The sequence below is a fragment of the Leuciscus leuciscus genome, assembly GCF_965113295.1.
Source record: "Leuciscus leuciscus genome assembly, chromosome: 16".
NCBI classification, from domain to species: domain Eukaryota; kingdom Metazoa; phylum Chordata; class Actinopteri; order Cypriniformes; family Leuciscidae; genus Leuciscus; species Leuciscus leuciscus.
Window position 1 is genome coordinate 11,189,067 of NC_138740.1, and position 17,985 is coordinate 11,207,051.

At 39.5% G+C, this 17,985-nt stretch overlaps 1 protein-coding gene across 1 annotated transcript in view; it reads right to left on the bottom strand.

The window, feature by feature from the left end:
• Positions 1-12,178: 12,178 nt before the first annotated feature.
• Positions 12,179-17,985, bottom strand: part of kif4 (kinesin family member 4) — a 125,022-nt gene continuing 119,215 nt past the window's right edge. Inside the window, exon 31 of the mRNA XM_082141210.1 lies at positions 12,179-12,620. Within this exon, the coding sequence (XP_081997336.1) occupies positions 12,423-12,620 (198 nt within the window). The 3' untranslated portion in view covers positions 12,179-12,422. The remainder of the gene's footprint in view (positions 12,621-17,985) is intronic.

The following is a 17,985-nucleotide window of genomic DNA, read 5'->3' on the forward strand; positions in this document are numbered from 1 at the left end:
CAAGGAGAGCACACCGGCAAAGTCACCTTACCATATGAGGAGCCCTAATGCCAGTGTTGCCGAGACCATGTCTTTGAACATACCTACCAGTGCTTTGAATCCACCCGGAATTCAACGAGTAGTGATGGAGCATGTAGTAAGGACCAGTGATTCCCTGTCGTCTCCGCATGTTGCCTTTCGTCTCAAAGCCTTTTCAGGAAGAAGCCCTCGCCCAAGCCATGAACCAGATTTCGACACCTGGCGTGCGAGTGTGGACTTCCTATTGAACGATAAGTCTCTCTCTGATTTACACAAGACTGGGAAGATTCTCGACAGTCTGCTGCCTCCAGCCTCGGATGTCGTCAAGCACATCGATCCATATGCCTTGCCATCAGAGTGTTTGGAGCTGTTGGAGTCTGTATATGGCTCAGTGGAGGACGGAGATGAATTGTTTGCAAAGTTCATTGGTGCCCTGCAAAATCAAGGAGAAAAACCCTCCACTTACCTCCACCGTCTTCATGTGATGCTGAGTGCTGCGATCAGACGAGGTGGTGTTGCTGCAGCTGAACGGAACCGTTGTCTCCTCAAGCAATTTTGCAGAGGTTGCTGGGACAACAGCTTAATCACTGATTTGCAGCTGGAAGGAAAGAAAGTCACATCCCCTTCTTTCGCTGAACTTGTGGTTCTCCTCCGTACTGCAGAAGACAAACAGACCCTAAAAGAAGAAAGGATGAGAAAGCATCTCGGATTAAACAGACAAGCTCCTATTCCACTTAAGTTACGGACAGCAACTCACCAATAGTTTGTGTACTGCAGCGATGTACCTGAGGATTCCACTGATGAAGTGCCAGGTCAGTTAAGAGCAAAGCAGAAATCAGCCAAGTCCAAAAGCAAAGCTGAACAGTCCGAAGTCGAAACCCTGAAGAAGGAAGTTGCAAAACTCCAAGCTCAGATCACTGTGATGAAGACAGAACCAGTTCGTAAAGAAAAGACCAGTCCTACTGTGGAAGAATTCTCTGAATTAAGGCAGAAGATAGCTGAGCTTCAAGCTCATCTCGTCCCAAGAGTTCAAGGGGAGTATCGAGAGTCTCCAGCTTTGAGCACTTTTCCTGAAAAGTACCGACCCAAGCCGATGGAACCTGAGAGGGATAGAAATTCAAGACACACATGGCAACCGCACAGCAGACCCCGTCCTGGTTATTGTTTCCATTGTGGAGAGGATGGACATCTCGCCGTTAACTGCGAAAATGACCCAAACCCTTGAAGAGAAACGCCATGAGTTAAGAGAGCGACAAATCAAATGGGATCTGCAGAACCTCTCTCATCCTGTGCAGTTAAACTGAAATCCGTCTCCGTTGCGGGGCGAACAGAGACGGGAAGACGAGAACAATGCCCTAAGAAGAATGAATATCTATTACAGCAGCATGCACATGAATCTCTATGTCGTGAATTACCTACTGGATTAATAGGGACCAGATGCACCACCAGGATTCGAATTGAAGGGAGGGAAGTGAACTGCCTTCTGGACACTGGGTCGCAGGTGACAACCATTCCCAAGTCCTACTATGATAAATATCTGTGCAAGCACCCCATGAAATCCTTGGAGCATCTTCTTGAAGTAGAGGGAGCCAACGGACAAGCCGTACCCTATTTGGGTTATGTCGAGCTTAACTTAAAGTTTCCCAAAAGTTTCCTGGGGGTGGAAGCAGAGGTCCCGACGCTAGCTCTGATAGTCCCAGACCTGACAAACATACCACAGATTCTAATTGGTACCAACTCGCTTGATGTGTTATATGCCGATTGCACTCAAGGGAACACAACTACTCTCAAGTCACTTTGTTATGGCTATCAAGCTGTGATAAATGTGCTGCAGAAGAGGAAATTGCATGCTTCCAGTGGAACTGTGGGATGTGTGAAGTTGAAAGGGAATCAACAAGAGGTTGTACCGGCAGGGTGCACTGTAGTTCTGGATGGACTAGTCCAGGTGAAAGGCCCTCTCTTTGAAAAATGGGTGTCAGTGGAGCCACCTACAACGTCTTCCTTACCTGGTGGTCTTTTGGTGGCAAGCTGTCTGCACAGTCTACCTTCAAGGCAACGCTTTGCTCAGCTATCAGTAGTAGTGAGGAATGACACTCAAACTGACCTAGTGATTCCCCCGAAGACTGTGATAGCAGAAGTCCATGCAGTCCAGCGAGTGATGGAAAAAGAGTTTTCCAAAGTGGATGCTGGAAGTGAAAAGATGGAGCCAAGTCTGTCAAAGATTCCAATTGACTTGGAGATTCTCCACTATCGTCAGATTGGAAAGAGAGAATAACATCACTGTTGAATTCCATGCCTGATATGTTTGCGTTACATGATCTGGACTACGGACACACTGACCAAGTGAAACATCGGATAAAGCTTAGTGATGAGACACCATTCAAGCACAGAGCCAGACCAATTCACCCCCAAGACGTGGATGCAGTCAGGCAACATCTCCAAGAGCTTCTTGAAGCTGGAGTTATCAGAGAGTCAGAGTCTCCATTCTCGTCTCCTATAGTTGTGGTGCGAAAGAAGAACAATTCTGTGCGATTGTGCATTGATTTCAGGAAATTAAACTCCCAGACAAAGACGCATACGCCCTTCCTAACTTGGAAGAAGCCTTTTCAGTCTTGACTGGATCAAGATGGTTTTCAGTCCTTGACCTAAAGTCGGGCTACTATCAAATTGAAATGGAAGAGTCTGATAAGCAGAAGACCGCTTTCGTATGCCCATTAGGTTTCTGGGAATTTAACAGGATGCCACAAGGAATCACGAACGCACCTAGCACATTTCAACGGTTGATGGAACACTGTATGGGAGATCTCAATCGGAAGGAAGTGCTTGTGTTCATTGACGATCTGATAGTCTTCTCAAGAACTCTGGAAGAACATGAAGCTCGTCTGAAAGAAGTGCTCAAAAGGTTGCGTGAGTTCAAGCTAAAGCTTTCACCTGAGAAGTGCAAGTTCTGCCAAATCTCTGTCAAGTATTTAGGCCACATAGTTTCGCAGAGTGGAGTTGAAACTGATCCAGCGAAAGTGGAAGCCCTCAAAACCTGGCCAAGGCCGAAAACGCTTAAGGAGCTCAGAGCTTTCCTCGGATTCTCTGGCTACTATCGAAGGTTTGTTCAAGACTATTCGAAAATTGTGAAGCCTCTTAATGATCTCACTGCTGAGTACCCTCCACTGCAGAAAGGTCAAAAGAAAAAGACAGACGAGACGAAACAATACTTCAACCCGAAAGAACAGTTCGGAGAAAGATGGACTCAAGATTGTCAGCGGGCATTTGATACTGTCATTGCGAAACTCACGTCTGCTCCAGTATTAGGATTTGCTAATCCCAAAATCCCATATGTGTTGCACACAGATGCCAGTACCACCGGGCTTGGTGCAGCATTATACCAAGAGCAAGACGGACAGATGAGAGTCATCGCCTTTGCTTCACTCCTGGTAAGTCCTCGGCTTGCAAAGTACCCCGCCCACAAGTTGGAATTTCTGGCGTTGAAATGGGCCGTGACCACCAAATTCAACGATTATTTGTACGGGACTGATTTCACTGTGATAACTGACAGTAATCCGTTGACCTACATCCTGTCCTCCGCAAAACTAGACGCCACCAGCTATAGGTGGCTGTCAAGTTTGTCAACCTTCACCTTCAAGATACAATACCGAGCTGGGAGTAGAAATCAAGATGCGGATGGATTATCTAGAAGGCCACAAGAGGAAGTTCCAGATGACCTGGAGACACAAAAAGAGATGGAGAGAATTAGACGGTTCACTCACCATCACCTGACAGAAGACTCTTCAATGGTTGTATCTGCAGAAGCCGTTGAAGCTATCTGTGAACGTCACCATCTTGGTCAGTTGTGTGGTAACCCTAGTTCTTCACATCTTCCTGTGACCTTAGTGGAATCCTTTGCTATTGATGTGGAAGCTTTACCACAAGCCTTCCAACAAGAGAATACTTATCAGTTCACAGAGATTCCCCAGTTGTCTGAGAAGGACCTGCGGGAAAGACAGAGAATGGATCCAGAAATTGGATTAGTTATCCGACAGCTGGAGTTAAATGACAAGCCCTGTTTCAAGACCATTCCACCTGAATTAATTCTATGTTTCAAAGAATGGAATCGGCTGGAGTTGAGAAATGGTGTGCTATTCAGGAGAAGCCAAAGGGAAGGAAACTCGTCATACCAGCTGGCATTACCTGCTTATCTTCGTTCTGCGGTCTTAAGGGAGCTTCATGATGAAATGGGTCACATGGGCATCGAACGGACTCTCAACCTTGTTCGATCAAGATTCTTCTGGCCTAAAATGGCCTCAGCAGTGGAAAAGAAGATCAAAACCTGCGAGCGTTGTGTTCGACGAAAGACCCTACCAGAGAAAGCCGCTCCATTGGTGAACATTAGAACTAGCCGACCGCTAGAGCTAGTTTGTATGGATTTCCTGTCATTAGAGCCTGACCTAAGTAACACCAAGGATATACTGGTAATAACTGACCATTTCACCAAGTACGCTGTTGCTGTACCGACACGGAATCAGAAAGCCCAGACAGTAGCCAAATGTTTATGGGACAATTTTCTGGTGCACTACGGATTCCCAGAAAAACTCCATAGTGACCAAGGTACTGACTTTGAGTCTCGCACCATTAAAGAACTGTGCAAATGTGCTGGAATATCCAAGACCAGAACCACTCCATACCATCCGAGAGGCAATCCAGTTGAACGCTTCAATCGAACGCTGTTGCAGGGAACCCTGAACAACAAGGAAAAATGAAGATGGAAGGATTATGTCAAACCACTGGTGCACGCATACAATTGCACTAAGAGTGATGTGACTGGATTCTCTCCATACGAACTAATGTTTGGGAGACAACCACGACTACCGGTTGACCTGGCATTTGGGTTACCTGTCGATAGTCAGTCTGGATCCCATTCCAAGTACGTACAAGATCTCAAGAAGCGACTTGAAGAAAGCTACAAGGTTGCAATGGGAAATGCTTCAAAGGTACCGGAACGAAACAAGAAGAGGTATGACAAACATGTTGTTGCCTCCACCCTTGAAGTTGGTGATCGTGTATTGGTGAAAAACGTACGCCTGAGAGGAAAACACAAGTTAGCAGATAAGTGGGAGCCTGACGTTTACATTGTAATCAAGAAGGCAGGAGATTTACCTGTTTACACGGTAAAACCAGAAATAAAGAATGGACCTCTGAGAACTCTACATAGGGATCTACTGCTTCCCTGTGGATTCCTGTGGATACCTGATGAGTCTGTTGAAAGAAAAGTGATTCGTAAACCCAGAACCAGAGCCAGATGTGCTGAGGAACCTGAGGAGTTTGGGAGTGTGAGCGAGTGTTCAGAGTCAGACTATGATCCAGTTGACCATTATGCTCCTGAAAGGTCCTTCGAGATTGAAACCAGAATTCTGTCAAACCCAAAACCTGTTTCTTCCACTGGAAGTAGAAGGACAGTCCACTTACCTGGTGCTGAACCTGTGATGGAAAAGGAGAAAGGATCACCTAGCCCGAAAGAACCCGCTGAAAATGGAAACTTACCTGATATGGAATTCTCCAACATGCAGAAGGCTGATCATCCTACTTCAGAGGAATCGGTAGAAGGGAACCCATCAGATCTGCCTGAAGTTGAAGTTCTTGATGAAAGTTCGGTTGATAGATCTGGAAATGAAAATGAACCAATGAGGAATTGTGAGAAATTGGATGCTGAGAGTGAACAATCATCTGGAAATGCGCACAGAGAAGGAAGTATCCTTTCCCCTCAAACAGAAAGTGCCACTCCTTGTGACTCTCAACATAACCAGAGTGAATTAACTGAAACTGGAGGAGGTCTTAGACGTTCAAGGAGACAGTGTGAACCCCCCCCAAAAGACTTCAGTACCCGCAACTGGGTAACCCTCTTAGTTTAGTTATCCAATCCCTGCTGTCAAGTCTGAGTACTGTGATTACTACCAATTTGGAAGGCTCTTAGAAATGACTCCCCTATTGAAACCTTTTAACCTTGAGCATACAGAGGGACCTGCATACATTCAGGAGGGGAGAGTGTAACCCAGGTCATTAACTCGGGTCACTAATATTAATAATTAGTATTCTTTTATTTATATCACTATAAAATTAATAGTAAGAAAAGAAGAACATGAAGTAAAATGTATTTATTTTATTATAAATAATCCAAAACATAGAAGTTGAACTGAATCCTTATTGGTGAGGTGAAAGGTTATCTCCGCCCCTGTTGGAAGTTTCCAGAAGATCGCGTGCAAGCAGAAATGAGTGAGAGTTAGAGTGAGAGAGATTGCGATCGACACGACAGTGATAGCAGATTAAATGATTTGAGAATAGCTGTTTAATGATCCAGCAATAGATCATTAAAAAGTGAGAAGTAGATTTATGTTTAAGCTGACATGATGACATGATAATTAGACAACATTTTAAGGAAGTGTAGTGCAAATATATTTATATAATTATACTTCCATTATAGTTAACTTTCTTTCCAGTGCAAAACAATAATACATAAAAAAACAGCTAATAAAGAAAATCTAAAATATTGCACTCAAATACTGCATTCAAGCAATACAACACCTGTATGTATGCACATGGAAAATCTCACAGAAATAAATCAACCTTCAGACTAAGCACATTGTGCAGCTATTTTTTCCATGTGTACTTTTTGGATTTCTTTACAATGTCAGGCTAAACCTGTACTATCTCTTTTAATATAATCACTCTCTTCACAACTATATTTGAGTTTAAAAAATCCACATGATTAACGTTACATAGCCTACCATATCAGCCTCTGAGACGTCTGAGTGAAGGAACCTTGACATCGCTCCCTCCTGTGCCCGGACAATCGGCCTTGTATTCATTGTCCCTCACACATTCCAGCCACGGGCAGTCATTTTCCCATTCAATTCTATATGTTTGTGCTCTTTTCTTTTTCGCCGGCTGCTCGGAGGCGCTCGGAGGTAGTCATTTTTACATTTCCCGCTGTTGTCACTTGTCGTCATCGTTGCTACGATACGTGACTCACAATGACTGAAACGACCAATTAAAAGGGCATTCTCTGATGATGTTCCAAGATGTTAAATTAGAAATTAGTATCTACCGCACCGTCGGTTTTTTTCTTATCATAGCCTACTAATGTCTTCGTTCATAGTCTGACATATATTAGAAGCTATGTGTCTCTCATGGATTTGCACTGAATTGATTCTCAAAAATACGGAACAAAGTGCGTTCCGTATCAGTTCAATACGGAACAAGACTTTTATGTGTCAAATACGGAACGATTCCGTATTATACGGAACGGTTGGCAACCCTATGCGGTGCTAGCTTTGCTAACTCTGCATATAGGCCTAGACTCCAGTATGTTAATCTAGCACATGGTGACTAGCATGTATTTGTTTCCTGTATCCAAATAATTGAGACAGACATTTTAGTAATTTGAAACTGTTTATTTGAATGAGTTTAACTGATGATTGTTTTTGGCTTTGTTTTTGCAAGGCCGGGTTTTTGGGGTTTCTTGTTTTATTTCTCTCTTTTGTGAGTTTCTGAATTGCTGCTGTGATCCTGACTTCTGTCCTGGCTGTGGATTCTTGTCCCTGGTTTGGACTGGCGAGCCATCCCATATTTTCATACCTGGAAACAGAGTAAAAGAGTTGTGAGAGTTGCGAGAAAGAGTTTTCTGATTGGGTAGGACAGAACTGCACACATTAAGTTTTTTTCCCAAGTTTTTCCTGGATTTCCCTGAGGACAAAGTTTCCTTTTCTCTTCATGGACCGAACTCGTTAATTCATTTTTGATTCCTATTTTTTTTTGGAATTTGAAATTGAGACATTGAACTTGAAATTGAGACACTGAGGTCAAATTTCAGAAACTGACATTGGGAATTGTTGACTGTTTCTGTGTTTATCATTTATTTTAAATATTGTGTTACTGTTATAAATTTGTTTTTTATTTTGTTTTATTTCATTCTGCCAATTTTGAAAAAAATACAACATATGCAAAACAACAAACAAAGAGAAAAGAAATACACTTACCTTTTAATTAGCTGTATTCCAGTAGTCTGAGTGGGTTCATTTATTTTATAAATTTTTACTATCATCTTTGCTAATAATTGCTTCTGTGAGTCGATCCGAATCTTCTGTTTCTGGTCCATAGTTTTGATTTTATAGGATCTAGTATCGAACCGTGTGCTACACGAGGAAGAAATGTAATTAGGAAAAGGGCCACCGTTGATGTGCCAGGTCAGAGAGGAGCAAATATCACAATGTGTGCTGCAATCTCAAGTGCTGGTTTGGTCCTGCAGAAAAGCCAGATTGGTCCCTACAACACAGAGCGCCTTCTTTTGTTTTTAGATTACCTCCATCAACAACTGGTGCCAGAAGCAGAACAGGTGGGAGGAAACATGAGGACATTTGTGATAACATGGGCCAATGTAGCATTCCACCATCCACCACCGTTTGCAGCACATCCAAGAATGATTTCCCTTTTTCTTCCTCCGTGCTCTCCTTTCCTCAACCCCATTGAGGATTTTTTTTCTGCTTGGAGGTGGAAAGTATATGATCATCGCCCACATGACCAAATGTCCCTCCTGGATGCCATGGATGCAGAGACATCTCAGTTGAAGACTGTCAGGGGTGGATAAGGCATGCCAAGCGTTTCAATCCAAGTATGATGTGATGTAGACGAGAACATGTGGCCAAATGCGGAGGATCGTATAGATTAGAACAGGACTTCTTTTTTTCTGTGCCTTTTTTTTCTGTCATTTTGTTTTATTTTTGCACACTTTAAACCAAAGGCCATGTATGTTTGTCTTTTTTGTTTCATTTTGTTGATCACTGACATCAATTTCATATTGCTAATAAAGCCTTTACTGCAGGAATTCTGTCACTTACTGTTTTTTTCTTCAGTTGTACATTCTATAAAGTATTGATGACTCCTTCACATTTAGATATGTTGTACACATACACCATGAATTCACACACACACAGCTGAATGAAAAAAAAAAAAAAAGGATTTCATACTGTATGTTCTATACAGATAGAACTGAAACATGACAAGTAATGCAGTTTTTGTAATGCCACCAACTGTTAGTATTTTGGCAGTCATTGCGCTATGATTGACTATGTCTTCATGTTGGATAGAAAACGAGTGCTAAAGTTTTGACCGAATGATTCGATTTTGAAACAGGTTTGCAGTGTTTTGATAGAGTTAGTGTATATTAAAAAAGTTTTTTTGCGTTTTGAAATGTAGAGTTTGTATTTATTTAAGAAAATGTGGTTTTGGGCAGAAAATGAACTATTTGGCTAATTGTGTGATGTAGGTGTGTTGCTTTGTTAAGAGTTTAGAAAAAGTATTTTAAGAATTGTCAAATGCTTCTTAGCAATTGAAAAAAAATAATGTTCCTACTTCCTAGCTGTTAACATATTTGATTTACTTATTAATTACAGTCGTCTAGTGTAAACCAGTGATTGTCAGTGAAAGAAGCAAATCATTTAAGCAAAGCACTCAATTTAAACAGCTCAAGTAAGCACTTCATCACTTTTTCCAATGTACTACTTTTTGTACAATTCAAGCATCAATTCATTTCAAAGCTCTTCAGATCGCATATTCAGTGGGAAATTTATATATATTATAGTTCTGAGAATAAATGTTAAGTAAACGAGAATGTATCAATATTTCACTGAATGTGCGCACACTTTTGGTCTAAAAGCTCTAATGGTTGAAAGCGCCGTTTACAATAAATAGGAGCAAACACGATTGAACAGGCTTGTGTCTTACTACATTGAAAATATCAATAACTTCTGCTTTCATTTGACTGCGGTTGTTTATTTTAATAAATATAAATAATATAAAAGGTGTGCATGATACTTCACACCTATATGAAGACTTTACAGTTGGTTGTGTGACTGCAAGTCATTCTCTTCAAATGCTATGGAGCTTTCAATTATGGTATATTTTGTGAGCCAATAGGGTAGTGAAAATGAAGTGAAATTTTTACATTTGATTTGACAGTTTAATTTATTAAATAATAAATGACAGTTACTCTCAAATGTATGTTTATTTTACTATATATGCATTACTGACGCAGTTATTCTTGCATGCAATGTTCCAAATTATATGCAAACAACATATGAAACCATTTCACTGCAGCGTTTTGGAGATGTCACATTATTCGACCTAAAGACCTAACAAGTAGGAGGAAAAAATGGTCAGTTCTTATATAGGACATCCCATAGGCTACTGTTTGCATACCTCATATCAAACCATTTCACTGCAGCGTTATGGAGATATATGACATTACAAAATTTTTTGCACCGTTAAAGGTTATTTATGGAACCTAATCATCATCTTTTTTATTTAATGCCATGTCAGCAATCAGAGCTATCTTCATGGCAAAAATTCAATTACAAAAACACAAATATCATATAAATACAATAAAAACAGAACAAAGATAACCAGCAAGTCACATTATACAATATATATTTTTTAAGTTAACATATGATAAAAAATCCAAAACCTTTTCAGGTATAATCTCTATGGAACCTAATAAAAAGGTTTCTATTTCGCACCAAAAAGGGTTCTGCTATTGTTACAAGCCGAAGAACCCTAATTTTATACCGTTTAGAACCATTTTCCTTAAGAGTGTATGCATACCTCTTATAAAACCATTTTACTGCAGTGTTTTGAAGATGTGACATTACACTATACTTCAGAGGCCTATAAAGACAATTTCTAATAAAAAATAATAATGGCCAGTTCTTTTAGGGGACGTCCCAAACTATTTGCATACTTCATGAAACCATTTTACTGCTGCTTTGCTTGAACTGAAGGCGCTATAAGATCTGTTGCGCCAAAACATCATATCAGAAGTTTATTGAAATTTATTAGATGGGAGGTGCTAAAAACTTTTGTTCATTTATCAACTGAAAACAGTTGACTTTCAAATGTCATACAGGCAAATTGCTTAAAAGTCTAAAATTACTCATGACGTGTGCAGCTCATATTGTTAGTTAGTGCATTAACCATTCATTCAAATGAATTACCATTAATGATAAACTACCTATTTAACAAATGTTTACATTTAAACCACATGAAAAAGACAAGACAAGATAATTAGCAGGCGTAACAATTACATTCTACTACTGTACTACAAATGTTCTTCACGGATTGGTGTGCAGCCAGAGAAGAAGCTGTTTTTTAATTTTTTTAGGCCTCTTGTTCCTCCGGAGGAAGCTGGAAGTGTTGTTCATCGCTTCAGAGTCATTGCTGTTCATTTTAGTTAATTTATCAACTGAAAACAGCACTGACTGAAAGATGGATTCTTGAGATTTAAGAATCGATTTCAGTTCTTCAAAATGAGAATAGACTAAAATTGAGAAATCGATACTTTTACCCAGCTCTAGTCTTCGGTAAACTCTGCCAACTGATCGAACTTCAAATTTGAGCTTAGTGGCCTCTAACTGTGATCCCCAACACTGTCTGTAGATATAGCTCAAGTCCCTCCTTCAAAGTGAGTCTATATTAATTTTTCACCCGAGCAGAAAAAGTCTGCAGCACTTGGATAAAATATGCACCCGTCACCAACAATGTAATATTGGAATTAACCATGCATAACATTACAGCATTCTAAAACTGATTACAGCATTAGGCACTGATCCTCAAACTCGTCTCCATACCGGCGTGATGACTCAAGACTTCCAACCAGATTAAACTGGATAAATATTCTGATCCAATCTGACTTCTGACCTGTAATACTGCCTGAATCAATCATACCCTGTTCCTTCGTTGGCCAGAGGAGAACCGGCCCCCCGACTGAGCCTGGTTTCTCCCAAGGTTTTTTTTTCTCCATTCTGTCACCTGATGGAGTTTTGATTCCTTGCCACTGTCGCTTTGGCTTGCTTAGTTGGGGACATTTAATATTCAACATTATTGATCTGCCTTACTTAAGGAAGACGATGACGCAATTTTCTTCTAGAAACAAACTTTGTTGCATTATTTTCCTGTTATCTCTGTAAAGCTGCTTTGATACAATCTGTATTGTAAAAAGCGCTATATAAATAAAGGTAACTTGACTAAAACAGCCTTTTTCCAGGCAGAATTTAAAAAGGAATTGTGTATTTAGATATTTTAACAGCAGTATGTTAAGAAATGAACACCACAAAAATAAAAATTAAGTCAACAGACTTTTAATAGAAATACATTTTACAACCATTGCAAATTGCTTAAAAGTCTATAAAATTACTCCTGATGTGTGCAGCTCATATTGTTAGTTAGTGCATTAACCATTCATTCAAATGAATTACCATTAATGATAAACTACCAATTTAACAAACAAATGTATACATTTAAACCACATGAAAAAGACAAGACGACAAGATAATTAGCAGGCGTAACTATTAGATTCTACTACTGTACTAATGTTCTTCACGGATGGGTGTGCAGCCAGAGAAGAAGCTGTTTTTGAAGTTATTTAGGCCTCTCTTGTTCCTCCGGAGGAAGCTGGAAGTGTTGTTCATCGCTTCAGAGTCATCGCTGTCACTCTCGTTATCAGCAGCGACTGGCTTTTTTTCAAGCTTCAGATTAGCAGGCAGGCAGCCCATGTCTCCAATCTCCTGTTTATGATACAGCAAACAAGTGTGTTTAATCAAGAGTGACTTTAAAGGAATAGCCTACTACACGTCATAATTTACTCCCAATTACCTTGACATAATTATTCATGACATTCTTGAAGCAGTATGCTGTTACTTTCAGGGTCAATGACAAATAAGAATGGCCAAGATAAAAAAAAAAAATTTATAATAATAAAAAAATCTTTAAACAAAACTTTAAATTTAATGACGAAGTTGTGTGGTGTAACCAAGTGTGCGCAAAAGTGAAGCCGACGCATTTCAATCGCCCGCTGGTGGCTGACTGCAGTGTAGGTCATAAACCCTGCCTACTCCATGTAGTCCAGTGATGCACCTCTTCATGGAAATGTTGCGATGTCATTTCCATCAAGAGGTGCATCAATTTTTGGTCAAGCTCTTGTATTGACGATGTAAAAGTCCAGCACTCTGTAAAGTCTCCTCCAGCACATCCCAAAGACTTTCAATGATTTTAAGCTCTGGACTCAGAGGAGACAATTCATGTGTGAAAATGATTCTTCATGCTCCTCCCAACCAGCCTGGGAAAACCCAGACAACTTCTGGCAAATTTAGATTTGCTCTGCAAGTAGTCTGGCAAAGAGCTCATTCAAGCCCATTTCTAATCCCTCGAAATCGCGGCACCAATCAGAAACGTTGGGGCGGGCTTTACACGATGACGATCGCTCTGATTGGTTTTAGGTCTATCCAATTGCGCCCAGAGGCATTTCAGCGACGTCCGTTGGTGAAGCGCAGCAACTTTTAAATGCATATTAAAATTGCAAACACATGAGGACAGTCTCCATGAAAGACCCACTGGCAGATGAACGTGCTACTACATTTCTCTCCGAAACGGTAGGAAATGAAATTTTTAATAGAGGATTTTAACTGTGACAAGATGATTGACAGGGCAGTTTACGTGACAGGATGCACACGACAGATCCGTCCGATAAAGATGACGAAGTAGTATGTCCCAAAGCTTGCCTACTTTTTTGCTACACATTCAAAAGTAAATACCTTTTCTTCACAAAAAGAGTACATACTTTTATGGCGTAATGTAACTTAGGCGAATTGGGACGCAGCATATGGCTTTACACAATGACGATCGCTCTGATTGGTTTTAGGTCTATCCAATTGTGCCCAGAGGCATTTGAGCGACGTCCGTTGGTGACGCCCCTTTGGAAGTGAGTTATTAATGAAGCTTTGCCAGACCATAACTCAGTTACTACTGAGAAGGTCTGGTTTTAACCAGGCTACCTCCCAACCATTCTTTCACAATTTGAGCCTGATGAATCTTGACATTGTCATCTCGGAATATGGCCATGATGTGTCTTCCTACATGGTTGTTTAAGAAATGTAAAGCTACACAATTTTAGAAGAATTGTTTCCAAACACAACATTATATAAACATAATAATCACTGCAACAATGATCCAAACAGAATCATTTGTCAATTTAAAACCAAATAGCAACTTTTTTTTTATTTTTTTTAGGCAGTGTATAAAATATAATTTCTGCCTCATTCTGTAACAGTTCACAAAAGGAAGTTATTTCAAACACCCGACTGACGCTAACACGAGTCTGTAGTAAAAATACACCGTTCTCATAAATTGTCGTACTTTGACAAAACACGATTAGCATTTTAGTTTCCTCTAAACAAATAAAATCACATGGCATGTGTGGTGAGCAGGACGAATGGCGTGATTACTGATGAGCGCCAACTGAGCGACGCACCGGTCTCGTATCTCTCACAGAGGAGCTTTGGAACGAGAGAGGACCAGGCCTGGACTTTACGTTGTGTTTTGTTTGTTTTATTTTGTGTCTGCGGGAGTCGCCCATGAGGGGCTTTTTTGTATTTAAAACTCCATTCCGTTTCTCTATAGGGAAATTGATTTTTAATGATAACTTATAAACCTTTAAAGACAAATCAACTGTGAGTTACAGGGTTGATAATCCATGGTATTTGCTTCTGCTGAAACCATCAGCCTACATTTTCAGCTCATTTTTAAAGTCCCCCTGTGACTGTGATGGCCACTGTAGAATCTTCCAGGACTTTTTCTGAAACCAAGCCTTGATGGAATTTGAGGTATGATTGGGATCATTGTCCTGTTGGAAGGTCCAATGATGCCCAAGCTTCAGCTTCTTCAGAGACATTTTCTCCTAGGATTTCTTGATACTTCAACAAATCCATCTTGCCTTCCAAACGCAGAAGGATTCCAGTGCCAGAGGAACCATAGCAGCCCCAGAACATCAAGTTATCACCATGCTTAACCCTCTGGGGTCGGCAAACGCGCCCTCGCGTTTTGCTGGATTTTCTTCACATTGTAGCACAATAAACTTAAATTACTCCGTCATTTATGGTCATACAGAAAAAAGAAATATAAAAAAAGAATCTGTGATATTTCTACTTTTGTATGTGTCGACTTACAATCAAATCAAAACATTGTGCTTTTGTAAAATAAAGAAAATAAACCGGGTGTGCGTTCTGCCTCCCCTTCGCGGTGAACTTTTTTTTCTTGAGCACGTCTATAAACTGAAACAAAACTCAGCGAATACTATTCACACATGTATGAGCCATATACCTTTATAAACATTTAAGTGTGCACTTTTAAATGATCGGATTCAAACTGAAAACAAATATTCTCTGTTTAAGTAATTTGTATAAAACCAACAAGATGTCCAGTCTCTCAAACCCTTGCTCATTATTTTTAATTTGACCACGCCCGCAAAAGAGATTCACATGCAAATCTCCACATGGAACGCGAAAACGCTCATTACCTCAAAAACAAAGCACCAAAACACACAAGTCTCTGCTTTTCGTCGAGTTTGAAAGACGCGCCGTGAGCTTACACTGGATTTACCTCAGAAGAAGAACGCGATTTGAAGACAAGAAAGATGTAAGGTAAGAAATTCTTAATTATTAGTTTGTTATTGTTGCATAAACTTCACATTGCAGTTGAACTGTTGCTAGATATAAGGTGAATATTATAATATTTAGACCCGTGTTTACTGTTACTGTGTTTGTGGATATCTGCTCAAACGTAGATATGTATAATATGGTAACCATAATGTTTCATATTTTGGAGCGCTCTGCGTTTGAATGTATCATATTTTGGAGCGCTCTGCGTTTGAATGTATCATATTTTGGAGCGCTCTGCGTTTGAATGTATCATATTTTGGAGCATGCTGTGCGTTTGCATGTATCATATTTTACTTTACTTACTTTATTAGTCCCATCACTGGGAAATATGTCTTGGACAACGTCCATACATACAACAACATACATTAAAAACGAATAGAAATAAGTAAAGTTAAATACATAAAACAAAGGCAATCAATACGTACAATACAACATACATTAAAATAAATAGAAAGTAAGTGAAGTTAGATACATAGAAGACAATGGCAATTCATAATATTTTATCTCTGTTTAACACTTTGATTGCAGTAGGAACAAAGGAATTTTTCAGTCGATTAATACTGAATATATAGGTTATTTTGGAGCGCGATCGCGTTTGAAAAGCAAAATGCACCAAACATTAGGCTTCATGTTTTCACTATTATCTCATTTCAAATCATCATAACGAATGGAAACATTTGAAGTAACATATGATAATCAATATATTTTTCTCTAGCGTAGTTGTTACTGAAATCTTTTGGAAGATTTATAGGCTGCTATAGGTTATTGTTATTATTATTTTATGCAGCACTATGCCTATGCCTACAAGGCACAACAAACCTGGTGTTCATTATATATTGTTGGAAACATTTGTGTGTGTGTGTGTGTGTGTGTGTGTGTGTGTGTGTGTGTGTGTATTCTGTGAATTTTAAAAAGCAATTTTAACCAGACAAATCTAAATTTTATTCCCAAAATCGTGCAGGCCTATATAGTTTCTCTTGATAGCAGTGTGTTCACTTCTTTTTTTCAGGGCCCAGATGCCACTGAGTCCTGCTGACTTCATTCACATGAGTCTCTGTATATGAACATGGTAAAGTGAAAATCAAACACCATGGAAATGAAAGGTATACAATGTTTTTAGGAATGCCACAAAGGTCTCTTTCTTTGGATCATGTTTTCAATAATGTGCTTTTTTGTCATTTGTTGTGTATCTTTGGATTATGTTGTGTTGTAAATAAATCCAAACAATCAAAAAGCCATTCTTTTTTAAATCTCCTCATTCTTTGTGCAAGGTTGCTCAGAATGATAGGGCCTGATCGCTCCTAATAGAGCCATTAGGGGAGTGTCTTTGTCTTTCTCAGGTGTGAAAGGCTTAGGCCTACATATTAATGAGATGATCACGCCTCTTCGCATAAAGCTTTCTTACACAAAACACGTTTTACAAATTTTAAATCAATATATTGTCTTATCTGAATGAGCAGTCAGGGTGATTTTCACATAGTTTTGAAGCAAATATTCTAGGCTATGTGATACGATTTTCAAAAGTCTTGTGAAGAAATAATCAGTATGGGTTTCATGGCCTTATTTCAGTGACAATTATTTTTTGTATTTTCACAAACCACGATGATACCTTCTCTTAACTTTTTGGACCATTCTTTTGACTAAGCCATATTTCTAACTTGGAGTCAAAAGTGACTCAAACTTAGCCAGTTCAGATATTTTGTGTGTTCTAGCTCAAGCACACCTGGTGCAACTAATGAAGCCCTTGATTAGTTGCATCAGGTGTGCTTGAGACAACACCTTTTTTTTGCAGATTTGTGCTGTTGTGAGGGAGGGTAGATCCAGACGGTAGATTTTGAAACAGCAGAAGTCATTAAAAGTTGCATTGTCAGTTAAATTTGGGGAAACCACTTGAAACATTTGTTGTGTTGAGTTATTTCAATGACTTTTGATTGATTTGTTCATTGCAAACAGCTGAAAGACTGTAAACTTTGCCTATAAACCTGATTTGCAATGGGGGTTGAATAATTTCGATTGCAATTGTGTACACATGCATAATTTGTAATAAACATAAAATATTGTTTTTATGAGTGCTGTAAATATTTTTTTATTGGATTAATCACACTCTTGTTGTGCGATTAATCGCGAATAATTATGAAATGAAGCATAATGCCATTTATCTTTTTTAACATTCATTTTGTCATAATTTGCTATATCCAGCAAAGTAAACAATCAGATTGAAGGGCGATTCTTACAAAACGTGTCCATATAATACATACATACGAAAGTATTCAGACCCCCTAGTGGGTACGGAAAGTATTCAGACCCCCTTAAATGTTTCACTCTATTATATTGCAGCCATTTGCGAAAATCATTTAAGTTACATTTTTTTTCTCATTATTGTACACACAGCACCCCATATTGACAGAAAAACACAGAATTGTTGACATTTTTGCAC